Here is a 16,915-nt window from a genome sequence, read left to right as displayed (position 1 = left end):
ATTAAGTCTGATACAGCAGTTTCTACACTAGTACTTACTCAAAAGCAGATTTTGAGGGCAATAAGGCAGGGAGTGGAGTTCAACATCTAAAGTAAGGGACATGTTCTAGAGAGGAACTCAATCAAATCCGTAACAGTCCCAAGCAACTTCAACTGCAGAAACCCTGCTAAGTCAGCAGCTGATGAATTCCCATCATATTCAAATTTCCCAGTTTCGTGCAAACACATAAGGAAATATACAATTTCGTTGTTAATACTGAGAGTTAAGTTTCAATTACATAAACATATGTTGCCATATTTTTTTCCTTTAGGTCATGTTTTTAAATGCTCATTCTGAAAACACAGCATTAAACTGCTCAGCCTCACAGTTCCTGAGGAAACGGTGATCTGCTACTTTAAACACTAACATGTTTAGGCTACTTCATGCATTTTTAAATTTATTTAAACAGGCAGATTGCCATCAACACTTTTTGACACTAGAGTAGAAATGGGTTGTCATTCTCTGCTACATTACTCAATAAATGAAATTCAAAAAAAAAACCAAAAACAAACCCTGGAGGGACCCTGAAGTCAAATTCTAAGCTGAACAAAAGTCATACAGATGCCTACCTGCATGACTGACCATGCTTGCAAAGCCTTGCACTCAACATCTTGCATTGTATCTAACCACAGAACACACGAAGCTTTAAGTGACACATCTCATCAATCCTGAAACGCTACCACATTGTTCTGGATGCCACAGAGAGATCTATTGATTCTATAAATTCCCAAAAAATAGCAGATATGGAACTGCTGGCATCTGGTGTGCAGAGCAGTAAAGCAGCTCTGGAACTGTCTACAGATTAAAGAACTCCCTCACAGCAAACATTAACACCTTCCACCATGCTCCATCTTAGGTCTGTCTTCTGCCTAATACCTTTCAAAATTTTTAAATACTCTGCAAGAGAAAATCTGGGTTTTTTAACTGTTGGAAAATAACATTAAATAGAAGGGACAAATTTAAACTTTGGTAATTTCTTACCATTTTATAGGGTGTTTTTCCTCCAAAATAAAGTTCCCAAACCATGTACTTAACTGGGAAAAGTACTTCCATATGACTTAACTCTGTGTCTGGCAGATTCCTAACTGTGGAGAAGCATGAGTCTACTTTGGGATGCTTGAGGAGACAAATGTAGGGACACAACAGCATGAGCCTAAAGAATAATGAGGCAGGCAGAGCTCCCAATAGTGGAACAGTAGGAAATCTTCAGTCTCTGCTCTGAAGTGAAAAGGAAATAGAAAGTTCCTTACACAGAGAGCACAGAAGGGGACACAGGGAATTTCAGGGAGAATGCACGGGAACAGAGCCCCTAGTCTGTCTGAGAAGCTTTGCTTAGCAGAGCAAGGGAAGGCACAACTCTGCTAACAAGGAGGGGAGGGTTGGTAAAATGCTGGATTATTTATTCTTCCTCATCATACAGTCACATTAAATTTAAGCTTTATACTGAACACAGTTGAGTGCCAGGAACTTCAGAGGAATTAAACATATGAAAATAATTACTCATGTGTGTAGTCACATTAGAATCCACAAAACAAGTTGAGAGTAAAGTTGCTCATGTGTTTTAACACCGAATAAATGAATCTGAAATATATTCAAATCATCCTCAGATCGCAAGTCTGTCTTCTCTGTGCACCTCGTGGCTTGTTTACAGCACGAGAAAAATTCAGAGACTACTTTTCCAGAAGAGCTCCCCATGTGGACACACTTATTCTAGATTAAAAGAGGCCCCTCTCTGAACTACTTTTTTCTGGATAAAGGTATATATACAAGGTACTAAGATCATCCATATGGAAAACTACTTTGCAATACTATTCTACTTTAAGCAAACATCTACCCTAATCTGAAATAATATTAAGTGTTGGAATACATCAAGATTTCTTTTAAACATCAATGAAAGAAATCCTACACCAAGCAAAGTCAATCCAAATTCTACAATCCTGAACCCATTGAAATCTGACAATTCTTAGCCACAGTAATGTTAAGTTACTCATCTTGTTGAGTCTGCAAAACAAATGCCAGTGTATTGCCAGAGAAGATGAATAATATGGGTTATAAATGTATTTTGTGATGGAAGTCGTAAAAAAAAAAACGAACAAAAAATCACATCTAGAATGTGATTTAGTTTATAGTTTTGGAAACGTTAGGTATTAATAATTTCAGGAGCTATGAATAAAGCCAAAAAATACTTCCACATCACATTCGTTTAACCATAGTCCAGTAATATGCTCTCATTCAGTCAGTTTTTTACTACTACAAAATATTGAGCACACTTAAAACTGTATTTTGTACAGTGAAAGAAACCTGTGCATTACTTGTGCATGTATCTATATCACCTGTGTGTGTATGGAGAAATATGGAACACAAGATTCTCAAAAACAACACTCAGATGATAAAAGAAAGATTCACCACAGGGAAATGCACCACACATTTACAATTTTAACAAAGGAAAATACCCAGCGTGAATGTACCTAAATGCACGTAAACCCAGCTAGCTACATTTTATTTCTCCTTGAACAACCACCAAAATTTAAATGACATATTTTTAGATTATTTATGCCCTTGAGAATTACCTCAAGTCAACCACTTCATTTAATGCAAACTAGACGTTTTTACTTTCTCTATATAAAATGTTAAGATTTATTCATGCCCTTAACATACATTAATTAGACACTACTTATAAATAACCTGCAATAAGAATAACTATTTGAATAGGATACAATTACTTAGGGCTTGTGTCTTTTCAATCAGTCAGTGTCCCTGCAGTGTTTAGAGTGGCAGAGGGGAAGTGGCCTGCGGTTAAACAGAGGAAATACCAAGGAATTTTAATAGAGCAAATAGTCTCTTTACTTCCTACAGGGTACTACTTCAAAGGCAGCCCTGCTCCAGAGCAGACAATGTGTTAGAGGGGCCATCAGTCATTTAATAGTATGTCAAGTCTACTCAAAACTTACATGCAGTCCAAGATAAATACCACATAACTGAGACAATGGGTACCATCCTGCAGTCATTACTCTAATAAGTGCTGCCCTGCCTGCAGTATGGAGGCAATCATGTGCAAGGGTGGTATTACAAAATCAGACTACAAAATTATAACTACACAGTCAGACAAGGTATCTAATAAACTGGCTAGGGAAGCCTGAACTTGAAGCGGAAAATACAATAAAACCAGAAACGAGTACAAATATTTTATTAGCTAAAATGGTACATTAGTTGTGAGCAATAAAGACAAAGGGGAGGGGGTTATGCTAATTGGAGAGAGTGTAAGTTTGCTGATCTAAAAGCCAGTCAAAATCGTTATATTAAAAGAATTATATTGTGGTACATTCCTGTTTAACACACACAACGATATTAATTATGTAAGCAAAAAAATCCAGAACAAAGCGCATCTGCATATTTCTATAAACGTCAATATACATTAATTCAAGTGCATTACAACTCACGTACTATGACTTGTAACAGTGATAATTTACTTAATAGAAGGTGCAAAACTTGACACAAATATACAATGGTGTTACGAGCCTACCCATGCCTGGTGAAACACACAATAGACGTACTCAGCCAAAACATTTTATTGCTAATTCTGTTAAAAAGACCTTATAGGGAAGTCTAAACCTACAACTGTTCCATCCAACACAAAGATTTAGATCCTAAGCTTTACCAGGGTTTGAAGTTTGTTTTTCCACACTTCTTTTACACATTTCCCCATGCCTTCGCCTTTCTAAACTATGCCCTACAAACTTCTGAACTGTGTGTTGCAGCAACGTTCTCAAAGGATCTGATCTGAAACCAGGAAAATCCTTAGTGACAGTCTAACAAAAAGGAAAAGCAATGAAAGTCAGTTGTGTTCCCTCCAGTGTTCCCGGATCACCACGCTTCAACTAAACCTGTAACCAGACATCGGGAGACAGCACAGGAACAAACCAAATCATACAACTCCAAAGTTATTAAAAACGTATTTAAAAAAAAAAAAAAAAAGCAATCGAGAAAAGTCTGACAGCAAAACACACCAGAAACGGGAACAAAAGGCAAAGACCAGTAACAAAACGTTTATCACCTTCCTCCCCCTTCCCCCTCCCGTAAATTTCCTACATCCTCTGTATAATGATCAGGCCCGGAGCTAAGACCCCAAACCGGCCTCGAATCATTAAAATAACAAAGCCCCAGCGATCGCTTTTATCCAGGTCGGCTCGGGGAAGTGGAAAGCGCTGGTGGTAAAGGACCTGTTGAGTGACTTCTTCACACTCGCCGGCTACGAGCTGCCTCCCCCCTCGGCGAAAAACCAATAAATATCCCTCGCCGGGAAATGCCACCCTCTCTCCCGCCCGCAATTAACTTCCAGATGCAGAGCCCCGGGGCAGCGTTATTTGCTGCAGAAGTGTCTCCAGGGCAGCCGCTCCCTCCCTCCGGAGCAGCGCCCCAGCTCCGCGCGGCTCTCCCGACCGCGGGACAGCGCCCGAGCCCCGCGGCTGCGGAACTCGCGGAACTCCGCGCATCTCCCCGCGCCTCGCCAAAGCCCCTTCCCCGCCGCGGCTGCCGGCGCGGGGAGCCGGCAGCACCGCTCCGCTCTACTCACCCTCCCTGCGCACGCATCGGCCGCCGGGCCCCTCCTGCCGCCGGCTGCTCCGGCGGCCGCAGCGAGCCGGGGACCGCCGAGACAGGCGGCGAGGGCGAGGAGCAAGGAGCCGAGCTGCAGCCCCGGTGCCATGGTCCGCAGCGAGCCCGGCGCGGGCGGCGGGGCGGGGGCGGCAGCGCTGCCGCCCGGTGCGTGTCGGTGTGTCCGGGTGTCTGACGGTGCGGCTGTGTGTGCATGCGCGCCTGGCCCGGGGGCGGGGGGTTCGCCCGAGCCCCGGCCCCGCCGCCCCCGCCCCGCTCCAGTCCTGGCAAGCGGCAACAATGGGAGGGAGCGGGACCCCCTCCGGCTGCTTTGCTTTGCACTCTTCCCTTCCCGGGGAGCCCTCAGTGTGCGGGGCCTCCCCGCTCCCCGGGACAGCGGGGGGCTGCTGCTGCCTTCCTGGCAAGTTAGGGGTCAAGACAGTACCTGGCCGAATTCCCATCTTGGTTATATGGTGCGGTACCATATTCCTGATCCACTCACTACATTGCAAGGAAGAGAGGCATCACTTAGTGACACAAAACCAAAGGAGTATGGTCCAGGTGCTTCACAAGATCAAGGCCACAAGCCAAAGATCAGTCATAGATCTTTGACGTGCTTTTATGCATTACCGAATCACAGAATCAATTAGGTTGGGAAACATCTCTGAGATCATCAACTGCCATGTCCAGTCTTTCCTTAAACACTTTCAAGGGACAGTGACTCCTCCATCTCCCTGGGCACTCCATTCCCATGTCTAACCCTCACCGTAAAGAAATTCCTCCCAATGTCCAATCTAAACCTCCCCTGGCACAGTTTAAGACTGTATCTTCTCATCCTGTTTCTGCCTGGGAGAAGAGACCCCACTGGCTACAACCTCCTTTCAGGTAGCTGTAGAGGGTGATAAGGTCACCTCCAAGCCTCCTTTTCTCCAGGCTAAACAACACCAGTTTCCACAGCTACTCTTTAATTACTCTTTAATTAAGGAAGACAAACTGGAAGAATATAATGTCATAAAGTTTTCAACTGCAGAAAATGCAAAGGAATTTGTACATGGCAATAAATATTGCAGCTTATTCAACTGGAGTTAATTCTGATATTACATGCTTTGATGAAAATACTTTTCTTTAAAATTAAATAAATCTCATTTATGATAAATGTCAAATGCAAGCTGGTCTAATATATCAGTAAATCACATCAATTTCAACCCCTTTGCCTCAAAGTCATGTAAGAGACAGAGCAGCCCAAGGCTCTTCGGAGGCACAGGATGATTCAGCTTGGAAGGGACCTCAGGGGTCACTAGGCCTAACCCTCTGCTCAAAGTAGCCCTAACTTCAGTTTTAGATGAGGCAGCCCAGGGCCTTGTCATATGTCCCTTTTAGATATCACTTAACTCCAATCAGTTTTGAAAACCTTGATTTTAGTACATTCTGTTTGCAATGATTGCTCTTGGACAAAAACATCATCCTAATGGAACAGACAAACCCATCAGTATTTTATAAAAGACATTACAGTTTGGATTAAAATAGTATGTAAAACCACCACTAAAGCAATCAGTTGAAAGGAAACATGACCAGCTGGTAATTTTTAACTACTATTGGTTTTACACCTGTCATAGGGTTTTCCATCCTTTGTGACTAGTGGTGAAAATAATACAATAAAACTTCCTTAAACTGCTTGTTTAAGTTGATGGATCACAGCCCTGGCACTCATATTTACCTTTGAAAACAGGTTTGTGACTTCAGGAAGGCTATAACCCTCCACTGTGATATGAACAAAAATTACATTTTTGCCATTAAAGTTTTTTTTTTAGCAAAAGTTCGAGGTTAGGCCATAGCTCTTTGCGGCTCTGGGAACAAAAGGTTCTTACTTTTGGTGTCCATTGCCCCTGCAGGCTGGAATTCTGAAAAAGGTAATATTAAGTCTCTAGGTGGAATCTCACTGATTTTATGATTAGATATTTTTGATGGTCAAGTATACCCAGGCCAGAATGGAAGTTTAGCATGTTTTCTCACTGTACACCACACTCTTCTGTCTGGATATTCCTGATTTACTTTCTCCTTGCATTACTCAGAAGTAATCTAACAGACTTGAAAACTATATGAGCATTTTTATTTTTAATCAAGTCATGCTGCATAAAACCCATGTAAATAACTAGTCCTTTTCTGTTTGAATGAATTACAAAGGACATAAATACAGCATCATGGCTAAAGAAAGGAAGACATATGTACAGTTCATTTACAGGTCAGTAAATACCTCTGCTTCCCATAACCACCTGTGACAAGCAAGGATTCCCTGTTGAACATAACACCACTGATTTGCAATTAAATCTTCTAAACCATAGTGAAAACTGTTTGGCTTTTTCTGTTAACTGAGATCTAGACTGCTGGAGAAGCTGTAATTTTTAAGTGCGGACAAAATTAGAATTATCTGTGCCATTGATGCATTAGCCTATGATTTTAACAAAAACAGATACACAACAAATAGTGCCAATGCCTCGGTAGCAGAATAACTGAAGAACTCACAGCTGCCACTGGTTGCACTGGCAGTACCCAGAAAGCAGCAAAATGATTGGTCATATTTACTGAGACCTCAAACCTAGCAGCACAAAGCAAAGATGCCATCTCACAAAACCAGTATTGATACCTCCTTCCCAATAGTTCAGCCTACGCTAATAACAAAATGACACATCTGAAAAACAATTCCTCCATGGTGCCACCATGTCCAACTTATCCCGTGAGTGAACTGAATACAGAAGTAGTGCATTGCTCCGGATCCATTTAGAATAATTTATACTGAAGTCTTTCGTGGAAAAAAGTAGTGGAGAGGAAGGAATCAAATGACAGCAGTTAATGTTTCTAACTGGAGTCTCCAAACTGCTGCGAGCTCATGGAAGGGCGAAAGTGGCTGCGAGGACTCTGCTTGTCTGTAGGTTCTTTTGTCCTTTTTACAACAGTCTCTTGTTTCTGAGCAGTATAGAATGCATACTATCCAAAAGTCATGGGTATCAATATCCTGCATTCTACAGCTGGTTTTGGTTGCCACTCTCCCTTCTTGCTTAAAGCTAAAAATCCCTTTTTTTTCCTTCCCCTTTCTGAGCAGCTGTTCCCAGATGGAGGAGACAGTGAGAACTCAGCAATCCCTATAAAAACATGAAAACTCATGTACCAAAAATTTCTGATAATATGGTTAAAAATTCCCTACAAAAACGTTCTATTGCTCAGCAAAAATTCATTCTTGGACTTGGAAGCTGTATGCTCCATCCATAGTTCATATTTCTAGCACTGAATTCTTTCCCAAGAGAGACTGACCTTGACTGCAAAAGAAATCAGCTTACTTTGGGGCAGAAAGCATTCATCAGGCTTGTAGAGTATTCAGTTGAGTCAGACAATCATGACTATTGCAATATCACAATATTGCAATATGTCAATAACTCCTGTTACAGACACTGCCCACTGTTAGGAAATGAGGACGAGATGCAGTGAACCAAGCAGACAATGTGCTAAAAGAGATGCCAGAACGGAAACCCCTCAATGTGAGGGTCTTCTGGAACTTCATCTGGCAGATACTGGAAGACAGAAAATCAGATCTTTTGAAAATACCCACTTACATGAAATTGTCCCACTTCCATGGGGATGGTTTATCTATGGGATGAGCACTGAGCATAAAATAGAGGAAGAACCATCTTCCAGTATCAAACTTTAAGATCAAAACTAACAAGTGTGAAATGGATGTGGACACTCCCAGCAAGGGCATGAAAATTCCCACCTATGTCAGGGGTCATAAAAATACTGTTTCCATGGAGTCTTCTGTATTATAACATGCTACAGTTTCAAATGATCTAGCCAGGCTCAAGTGAAAGGTTATCAACTGATAAGAAAGCAACCTCAAGCCATAAAATTGAATTGAAATTTGAATCAAGTCTATCAATTGTTATGAATACCTATCTTGTTCAAGGCAACTGTTAAATCATTAGGCCTTGAGAAATGTGACAAAAATTCATGAAACACAGAGTTCTCAAAGAAAAATCTGTATTACCAGTCCCATTTTATAGATGGGGAAACTTAAGCACCGAGTCATAAAGATGCCTGCTTTTATGTCTTGCACACATGCTCAGGGCTAAACCAATAATTAGATTTGGAGTCAGGAAAGACTCTGTGCCTTAGAACGGCAGGAAAAGACCCCTGTGTGTAGCATTCTTTGGTTTTAATTTGCTGCTTTCTGTAGAGACACACTCTGCTTCCTAAGGTCATCCAGACAGTACTCATGGGTGCAAGCCTCCAGAACAATTCCACCCAAGTGGCTGCTTCTCTCTCAGGAGTGGCAAAGAGCACCCAGCAGGCTGTCGTGGCAGCCAGCTGCCTCCTGCTGTGGCCACACGTTTATTGGCACTTTGGAGTAGCTGCTGCTGTGTCCAGATGGGAAAGTGGAATTAGATGCATGAATTCTACTTTGACACTGGCAGCCACCATTTCTATATCCAGATGCTTTGCAACAGGTCCTGAAACTGAGCATCCAGTCCTTACTGCTGGCTAAGCCAGACCTTCCAGAATCCCATGGAGTGTACTGGCAGGGATGTTTCTCTCCTGCTCACTTTTTTGTCACAGTGTCATGTTTGAGACTTTTCTCAAAAATCTCAAGTCTGTCTCCAGATATTTGGGGATGTGTTGAAACTTGTAGAGTTCAGAGAGAAGGGAGTGAATGGTCTTGTGACCTTTCTGGATGACTTAATCTCTTCTACAGGAAATTGCACTCAATGACCAGAGAAGTTTTAAGTCCTATATTCCTAGAGGCTCAAGTCAGCATCAGATGTAGGAGTATGTTATGGTGAAAAGGAAATGACTGAACTAAAGCAAATACTATTACATGAAAATTACTTCTGATCACCATCAAATCAACAATTTGTCAGTGATCCATGGATGCAAATCTTCATATAATATTACTCCTCCCCAGACCTCACAGTTCCCTATATTGTATAGAGGCCTCCTTCTACTGGCAGACGATGTTTGCAGCCAAATGTCAACTTTCTGTATTTCTGTTGAGTTTTGTATCTGTTTACTCATATGAATATAATAAAGGAAGTTCTCTAAGATTATTCAACTTAGTGATGTGCCACCAAGCACACTCCTCCCTGCTCCAAAAGCACACTGAAGTGACTCACCCTGTGGCCACACGTTGTTTCTGTGGGAGCAGGGCAGGACTGCATCTTTCAGCAGCAGTCTTCTGTTACACTGGATTAGGTGTAATATGAAACTGCACTTTTAGAGAAGAGTAGATTTATGATGCAAAGAAAATTTAAAATTGCATGGATGAGTCATTTTTCAATAAAAATGCTGTTGAACTAAAAATATTCCGAACCAACAACTGTATCCCCAAAGTTATCTATGTTTTATTCTTTAACAAGTGAATAATTTGTAATGTTCAATTTTAAAATAATGTATTTCTGCAATACAGAAATTTTATGTCAAACAGCTATTAAAAACATAAACCAAGATCCTCGCAATGCAGTTTGAATAAATGCCAGAAATGATAATGAAGTAATGTCTTTACAAAAGTTTCCAGTTTTAATTCTACTCTCAACCCTTTCTTATTGCAACACAATGCTTCCCATGCAGACAGCCTGTCATTTTCCTTCTGCAGGGAAATACGGGGGAGGGAGGTGGGGCGGGAGAACAACCCTAACCTGATTTAACAGTCTGTTGTGCAATTCAACAGCATCCTGTGGCAATGTCTGCAGAATTAATCCTAGCACACTAAGGGACCCCTCACTGAGCATAACCTGCCTTAAACCCTTTCCCATTTAACTGAGGGAGAGCTATTTGCTCAAGCACTTTGGGATGACATCATTTGTTATTTGAGGCCAAAAGCTAAGGGTAATTAAGGCTAAAGAAAATGTTCTGAAAATTTTTGCAATTAAAATGCATGGAGACACTTGTAACAGATATCACTACAGAACAATAGAAACATGACTGGAAGAATTACAAAAAGTCTGACTATTGTGCAACCATTGTGGAAGAAAATTGGAAAGCCCTTTGTCAGTAGCACCTCATTCTACTCCCACAAAGGGAAATACACAAACAAAAGAAAATACAAAGGCTGGAGACATATGGAAATTGCATTTTTTGTTTATATGATAGATATTCCCCCAAATAGTCTAATGTAATTTTAAAACATTTTATAACAGATTTACAAAAGAATGCACAGCAATTCTACATGACTGGGCTAAAAAAAAACAGAGGAAGGGCCTTGTTAGGAATGACAACTGTTGCTGGCAGCTCTACCTCTCCAACAAACAAACTCATGGTTCTTTTTATCTACAGTCTGGCATATTATTTTAAAGCACTAATTTGAAGCAGTTGGATATCAGGATTGAGTTAGCTGCTTGTTTTTGGAAAGAGTAAGATAAATATGCAGATAGTAACAGACTGATCAAATGCAGTGAACAAGATTTGTTAAGACTCCATGGAAGGTTAAAGCCTGTTAATATGGTAAGTTACAATAGATAATTATTATTTCTTTCAAATTAGATTATAATAGTAACAATCACTGAAAATACTAGTCCTCCTAAACCATAATTTGTGATAAAACTAACTACCCCGGATCATATTTTTACAGAGGAGAGAAGGAAGAGATTGACTCAGCTTTCTCATTTAAACAAAAACATCCCCAAGAAAAGATTTTCCATGTAACCCACTTAAATTTTACAAAAGTTTCGGCATTCTAAGGGCAATGCTGATGCCACCTGAGAATGCTTTCCTCTGACTTCCTTTCTCTGCCAAAATGAATCAGAGCAAATTGCAGTAATATTGTCAGATAGCCACATCCTGTAGCACATAATGAGATTAAACTCTGAAGTGAGGGAAGCCTACAAATATTTGAATCATGACAGAAATTAAAGTGGATACTATTATATTTTAAAATATATTTTTAGTATTTTGCTCTGACCAAATGCTTTGAAATGCAATAAAATTAAGAAATGCACTGTATTTAAATGACATGAAGTAATTTCTTATCCTTCTAATGTGATGAAACAATGAAAAATAAAAATCTGGTGGCAATAAGTGTTTCTGCCTGGCAAATATTTGCATTGACAACACTGTATTTATTATCACAGAAGAATTACATTAGTAGATATTGTACCAGAAGTCATTCTAAGTTTTACACCATAATGAGTGGGGTTTTTAGAACTGCAGGATAATTTGTCAAAAACTTTCACATAATCATTTAGCTTAGAAAAGACCTCTAAGTCCGAGTCCAACCCTTGACCAATCACCACGCTGTCAAGCAGACCATTGCAGTAAATGCCACATCCAGTGGTTTCTTGAGCATGTCCAGGGATGGCAATTCCAACATCTCCCTGGGCAGCCTGTTCCAATTTTAACAACCCTTTGTGTGAAGAAATTCTTCCTGAGAATTTCTTTCTGGAATGTGAAAATATTCTCCTACCACAAACTGGCAATGCTGGGCAGTCTTACTGACACATAATCACGACAGCAGCCTAAATTCATTTAGAGGCAAGATTTTAAAAGGTTGGCTGTTCAGAGTACCAAAAATATTAAGCACCCGCACATCACTAGGTTCTGTTCATTATTGAGCACTCAGAGCTTTGGAAAATCAGGCCTGACATGGAGCATTTGTATGCGTGCACGATGTCAATTCGGTCACGAATGCTGGTAAATTGGAAGGATCAGTCAATCCCTTGCGGGCCTCCCGTGCCCGCCCACGGCCCCGCTCCAGAGCGCGGAATGAACCCCCCGAGCACGTGGGGCTGTCATTACTAAATGCAGCCACCAGACGGCAGAAGCAGCCCAGCAGTTTTCTAGGCAGTTCAAATACAGACTAAAACTGTTTCAAAATTTATGACTTTAAAGCCTGTCTTTATATCGAAAAACCAAATAAATAGCCAACAATTTTTAGTGCACAATACTTTATCTGCTATCTTCTTAATTTGGCATCATTCATAGAAACTGAATCCCAAGATAATTTGGAATATTACTATGATCCATCCATACAATAAAATTCTGAAGATTAAAAGTATGAAATCTATCATTAAAATATATATATTCATTTTCATTTAATATATAAAACATAATTTGGTTATGCAGACAAGAGACTGCCCCAGAATCTAGAAATTGTGGACAGGCACTTAAAACCTTAGAAGTAGTAAAATGTTACGGACTGGTAAAATAAAAATTCAGTGCTAAGAGAGCAAGAAAGGATCAGAGAAAAAGAAGGTACAATAATTGAGTTGGTGCAAGGTCATGGGTTTTTTTAAAGGTCACAATGAGATAATGTGTTTGAAACATATGCAATTTAAAAATTACGAATTCCCAAAATTTTATAGTGATTAATAACACGACTAATGACATAGATAATTTTTAATGAAGAGGACTATCTTATACCACCTGCCTACTTCTGTCCTTTTTGCTCCAAATTGCACAAGATTAAGGAAAAGAGTGACAGACCATACTCATGGTGTTCTCAAGCCATCCTAATGGCAGAGGAAATCCTGGTTTAGGAGCTAGGAGAAAAAAATCCTGGAACATAAATCCAGAAAGAAGGAATATTTACTTCCCTTTCAGTCTGGGTGCTGTATCAATTTTACTGGCCACACATACACATCCTTACAACATCTCAAGCCAGATGACCCTGCTTGAAATTTAATATCAAAAGCATAACTGGTACCTATGTGAATCCACAACATACTCTGTTTGCTCCAGACACTGGACTTTACACCCACTGATCCACAACGTGGATCAAAACACACCTGCAAAATCTGTTCTTTCATTGATTTTTTGTTCTTTTTTTCCCTTTTATTTTTCTTTTAAGGCACAAGCAATGCATTACTTATTCTGTCACTCCAATACCAGCCCCATAGCACATCCATGTGATCAAATATTAAACATACTCAGGGGTATGAAAGTCATTGGCAATTACACCCAGCTACACCAAAACCTGTATATCCCTAAGCATTTTTGATCATGGTCTTACCTCCCTGCTTAATAAATAGTGTCCTGCAAAAAACCAGATATTAGAAGAAATCCTTATTGCTGTTTCTAAACTCAATAAGTACATGATTAGTTTTCCAATTTGCTAATGAATCTAAGAAAGGAAAGCTTCAGTGGTAACACTGTGCCATGCAAAACAGCATTTCACTCTTCCTGGGATTCTCCTGAAAATACTGCTGGCCCCACCAGTATCAATTTTGGGTGCCCAAAACAGACAGACTGGTTTCCATATTTTCTGTGTAGCCCTCTCTCCCTCATGTCCCACCAGTCCAGGCACTATCCCTCCCAAAAGGAATCTAGAACTGCAGGCTCTTCAGCAGCCCTGGATTCCTCTCCCTCACCAACAATCCTGTTTGCCCACTGTGACCACAAGAACTCCCTTCGTGATGCAATCAGGTGGGATCCTTATGCCCCCCAAGAGGCTGAACGGCCCCAGCTCCCCCTCATATAATTATTATTACTGCTTTGTCTTTTTACTGTTTCATTATCAAATATGCACATAAGATATTCTAAATAGCTTGTGTAAAAGTAACAGAATGTGATTTTGATTCAAGGTGAATCCATAACATGAATAACAGGACATGAAATAATAATTCAAGTCAATCACTATAGCTCCAAAGTATTCTTGGAAATAAAATACCTTAAATTTCCCATGCAGTTATGTAATATTCAGTCCTTTAAAATAAAGGGACAAAGATAATCTATCTAACAATTAATAGGGAAATGAAGTCAATCCAAGGAATAAAAAAGTTGTTTTACAACCAATTTCTAGAAAGCTTTGATTTTATGATTGTTAGTTAAACCTGAGAGTTGGTCTCAATCGTTTAAGAGTAGCTTATTTTCATGTTAGATAAATTGAAGGAGTTTGCAAATGATTTTATGCTGCTTTTATACAAGGCTTCTGTTAAAATCCAGTCACATAAAATTGCTGGATTATTTTTAAAGTCACATTTCCTTTTAATAATGCTTTGAGCACAATGTTAATCTTCTTACATACAACTATAAAAGTCACAGGTTTCATCTCTTCCAAAGTATTTCCAATACAAAACTTTGAACAAGTAGAAAAATGTAAATGTATCCACACACACAAGAAAAATCATAACCTGTAGTTTGCTGGTGTGCTGGCTTGATATTTGTAAGCACAGACTTGACTAAATAATTGCAAATTCAAAGTGTTAAATGACAGTTTAATGAATGCTGTTTCAACCTGGGCTTTTGATGCTAACATTAAAGTTTTAAACTATGGTTTTATGTATGCTTCAAGTAACATCAAAATAGAACTTTGGAAGCATTGGCTCTTTGGTATAAATTAACGTGAATCTGCTTTTAGACCATAAGCATAGCACATCTTTTTTGGACAGCACTGCACATTGCTGAAATTTGTAGTTAGAAAAAAAAAAAATTAAGATAGAGACAGTAATTAAGAGAAGAACATCAATTTAAAACAAATTATTATGCAAGCAAGTGGAAAACACTACTAGAATATTTAAGCTGCAGTACAGTCAGAGACAGAGGCCCAGTATCATCCTGACTGAGGATTGTAGCTATTAATGGCTGTTGACATGACAACTTGCCCATATTAAGAGTGAGAGGGTTTTTTGCTGGAACAGTTTTTCTCCATCTTAGTCAATGTATCAGCTTATCACAAGGGTCAAATGATCGCTGGAGCCAAAGCAAGGCAACATGGCTGGAAGCAAAGGTTGTGGCTTCGTGAGCTTAAGCCAGAACTAGAACAAAAAAGACCGAGACTCTACACTCTGAAGCGCAGAGAGACAAACAGAACCACTGCGAGGCAAAGCATGCAAAAGTGGGGCAGGGCTGGATTCCAGCATCCACGGTGGCCTCTGCCGACTGCCTCACCCACTGCCGTTCCTGGCCTGGCAGTGCCTGCACAGGTAACAGAACTGTCACACGCATTGCCAAGGGAGCCCTGCATATTGCCAGCAACTACTACACAAAAATCCTGTGAAGTCCAGGCTAATACTTTTCAAGGGGGGAAAAAAATCCAGCTGTTTTGAGAAAGTGATGGGCACAATTTAAACCCATGCTGGTCAGAGCAGGTATAAATGTAAAGTGAGAGGCTCTTTTTTGACTTGCTGATTCCTTTACTCTGGGAAGAACAAGCTAAGCCAAATGAAGGAAATAATGCAACTCTGCTTTTAAATGCTTTCCCCCTTAGCACTATGTGAGACACTCCTAGTACCTCACACCAAAGATCCTGCTGGTCACATTTGCTAATGGAGAGCAGGATACCAGGGCTGGTGCTATTATTATTCTGCTACTATTCTACTGCTTCTCTTAAATTGCTTTGTCAGACTTCCGTCACTTGAGACAAGTTCCATTATAGCAGACATTAGGTGTATTTAGGTATTTGCCAGATAATAGAGTAAGGTTCTTAGGCAATCAATCTGTACAGATTAGTCTAATCTGTTGCTGCTGGAAACCTTGTTTCCAGAAGCAAAGTAGACAATAGTTTCAGATTACCTGCAGTAAGGTTAAACTATGGGCAATATATGTTTTGAGGTGTGAAGAAAAACAAAATAGAAGAATGCATTCCCAATATTGTCTTTGCCTTTACCAGATCAGGCAGGTATCTGAATTGAGATTTCAATTTCTCTAAAAACTATTCCTAATGGATCTGGCTCAATTTAAATTGCTTTACTTGTGAATGTTCCCTTAAGTATTTTGGAATGCAGGATACAACAGAAGTTCAGTTAGGAATGTTATTTCCCAAATCCAACAAAGCACAAAAAATTAAGATTTCAACATCAGATAAAAGTTTGTTATTTTCATATTAAAATAAGATTTCCAGGAGCAAAGTCAAACAATTCAAGATTTTTAGGATTCTGTATAAAAGTGAAGGCAATGAGCCAATGAAGTTAAGAACACAGAAGGGCCAATATCTGTAGCCCAGTTCTAAAGCAATGCAGTTTTTCAGTGATATTTTTCAGAAAATACAGAAATGTTTTTTTAATTTAAACTCTCATAGCTCAAACTATCATTCAAAATACTAAGTAAGGACTGAAGTCAGATCATCCCTCCTGTTGGGTTTTAGCTTTTTTTCGTATGAGACAATATAAAATGATTTTTTTCTATCACCCCATTTTCTCAACTTACCTTTCATCCTATTGGACAACAGATATGGATACAAGCATGGAGAGAGGAAGAGCAATACTGTGTTTGTTCATGAGATAATGTAGAATTTATGTCTAGCAAGAAACACAGGCTGGAGTCTAACAGAAGGTCACCAGCACTTGGGACAAGTGCGTAGAGCTCT

General features: G+C 39.8%; 1 protein-coding gene across 1 annotated transcript in view; it reads right to left on the bottom strand.

Annotated features, from left to right (window-relative positions):
- The window catches only part of IL17RD (interleukin 17 receptor D), a 43,594-nt gene extending 38,790 nt beyond the window's left edge, over nt 1-4,804 (bottom strand). Inside the window, exon 1 of the mRNA XM_048316081.1 lies at nt 4,613-4,804. Within this exon, the coding sequence (XP_048172038.1) occupies nt 4,613-4,744 (132 nt within the window). The 5' untranslated portion in view covers nt 4,745-4,804. The remainder of the gene's footprint in view (nt 1-4,612) is intronic.
- Between the last annotated feature and the right edge of the window lie 12,111 nt (nt 4,805-16,915).

Source organism: Corvus hawaiiensis, chromosome 11 (assembly GCF_020740725.1).
Source record: "Corvus hawaiiensis isolate bCorHaw1 chromosome 11, bCorHaw1.pri.cur, whole genome shotgun sequence".
Classification (NCBI taxonomy): domain Eukaryota; kingdom Metazoa; phylum Chordata; class Aves; order Passeriformes; family Corvidae; genus Corvus; species Corvus hawaiiensis.
This window is presented reverse-complemented; position numbering and strand designations above follow the sequence as displayed.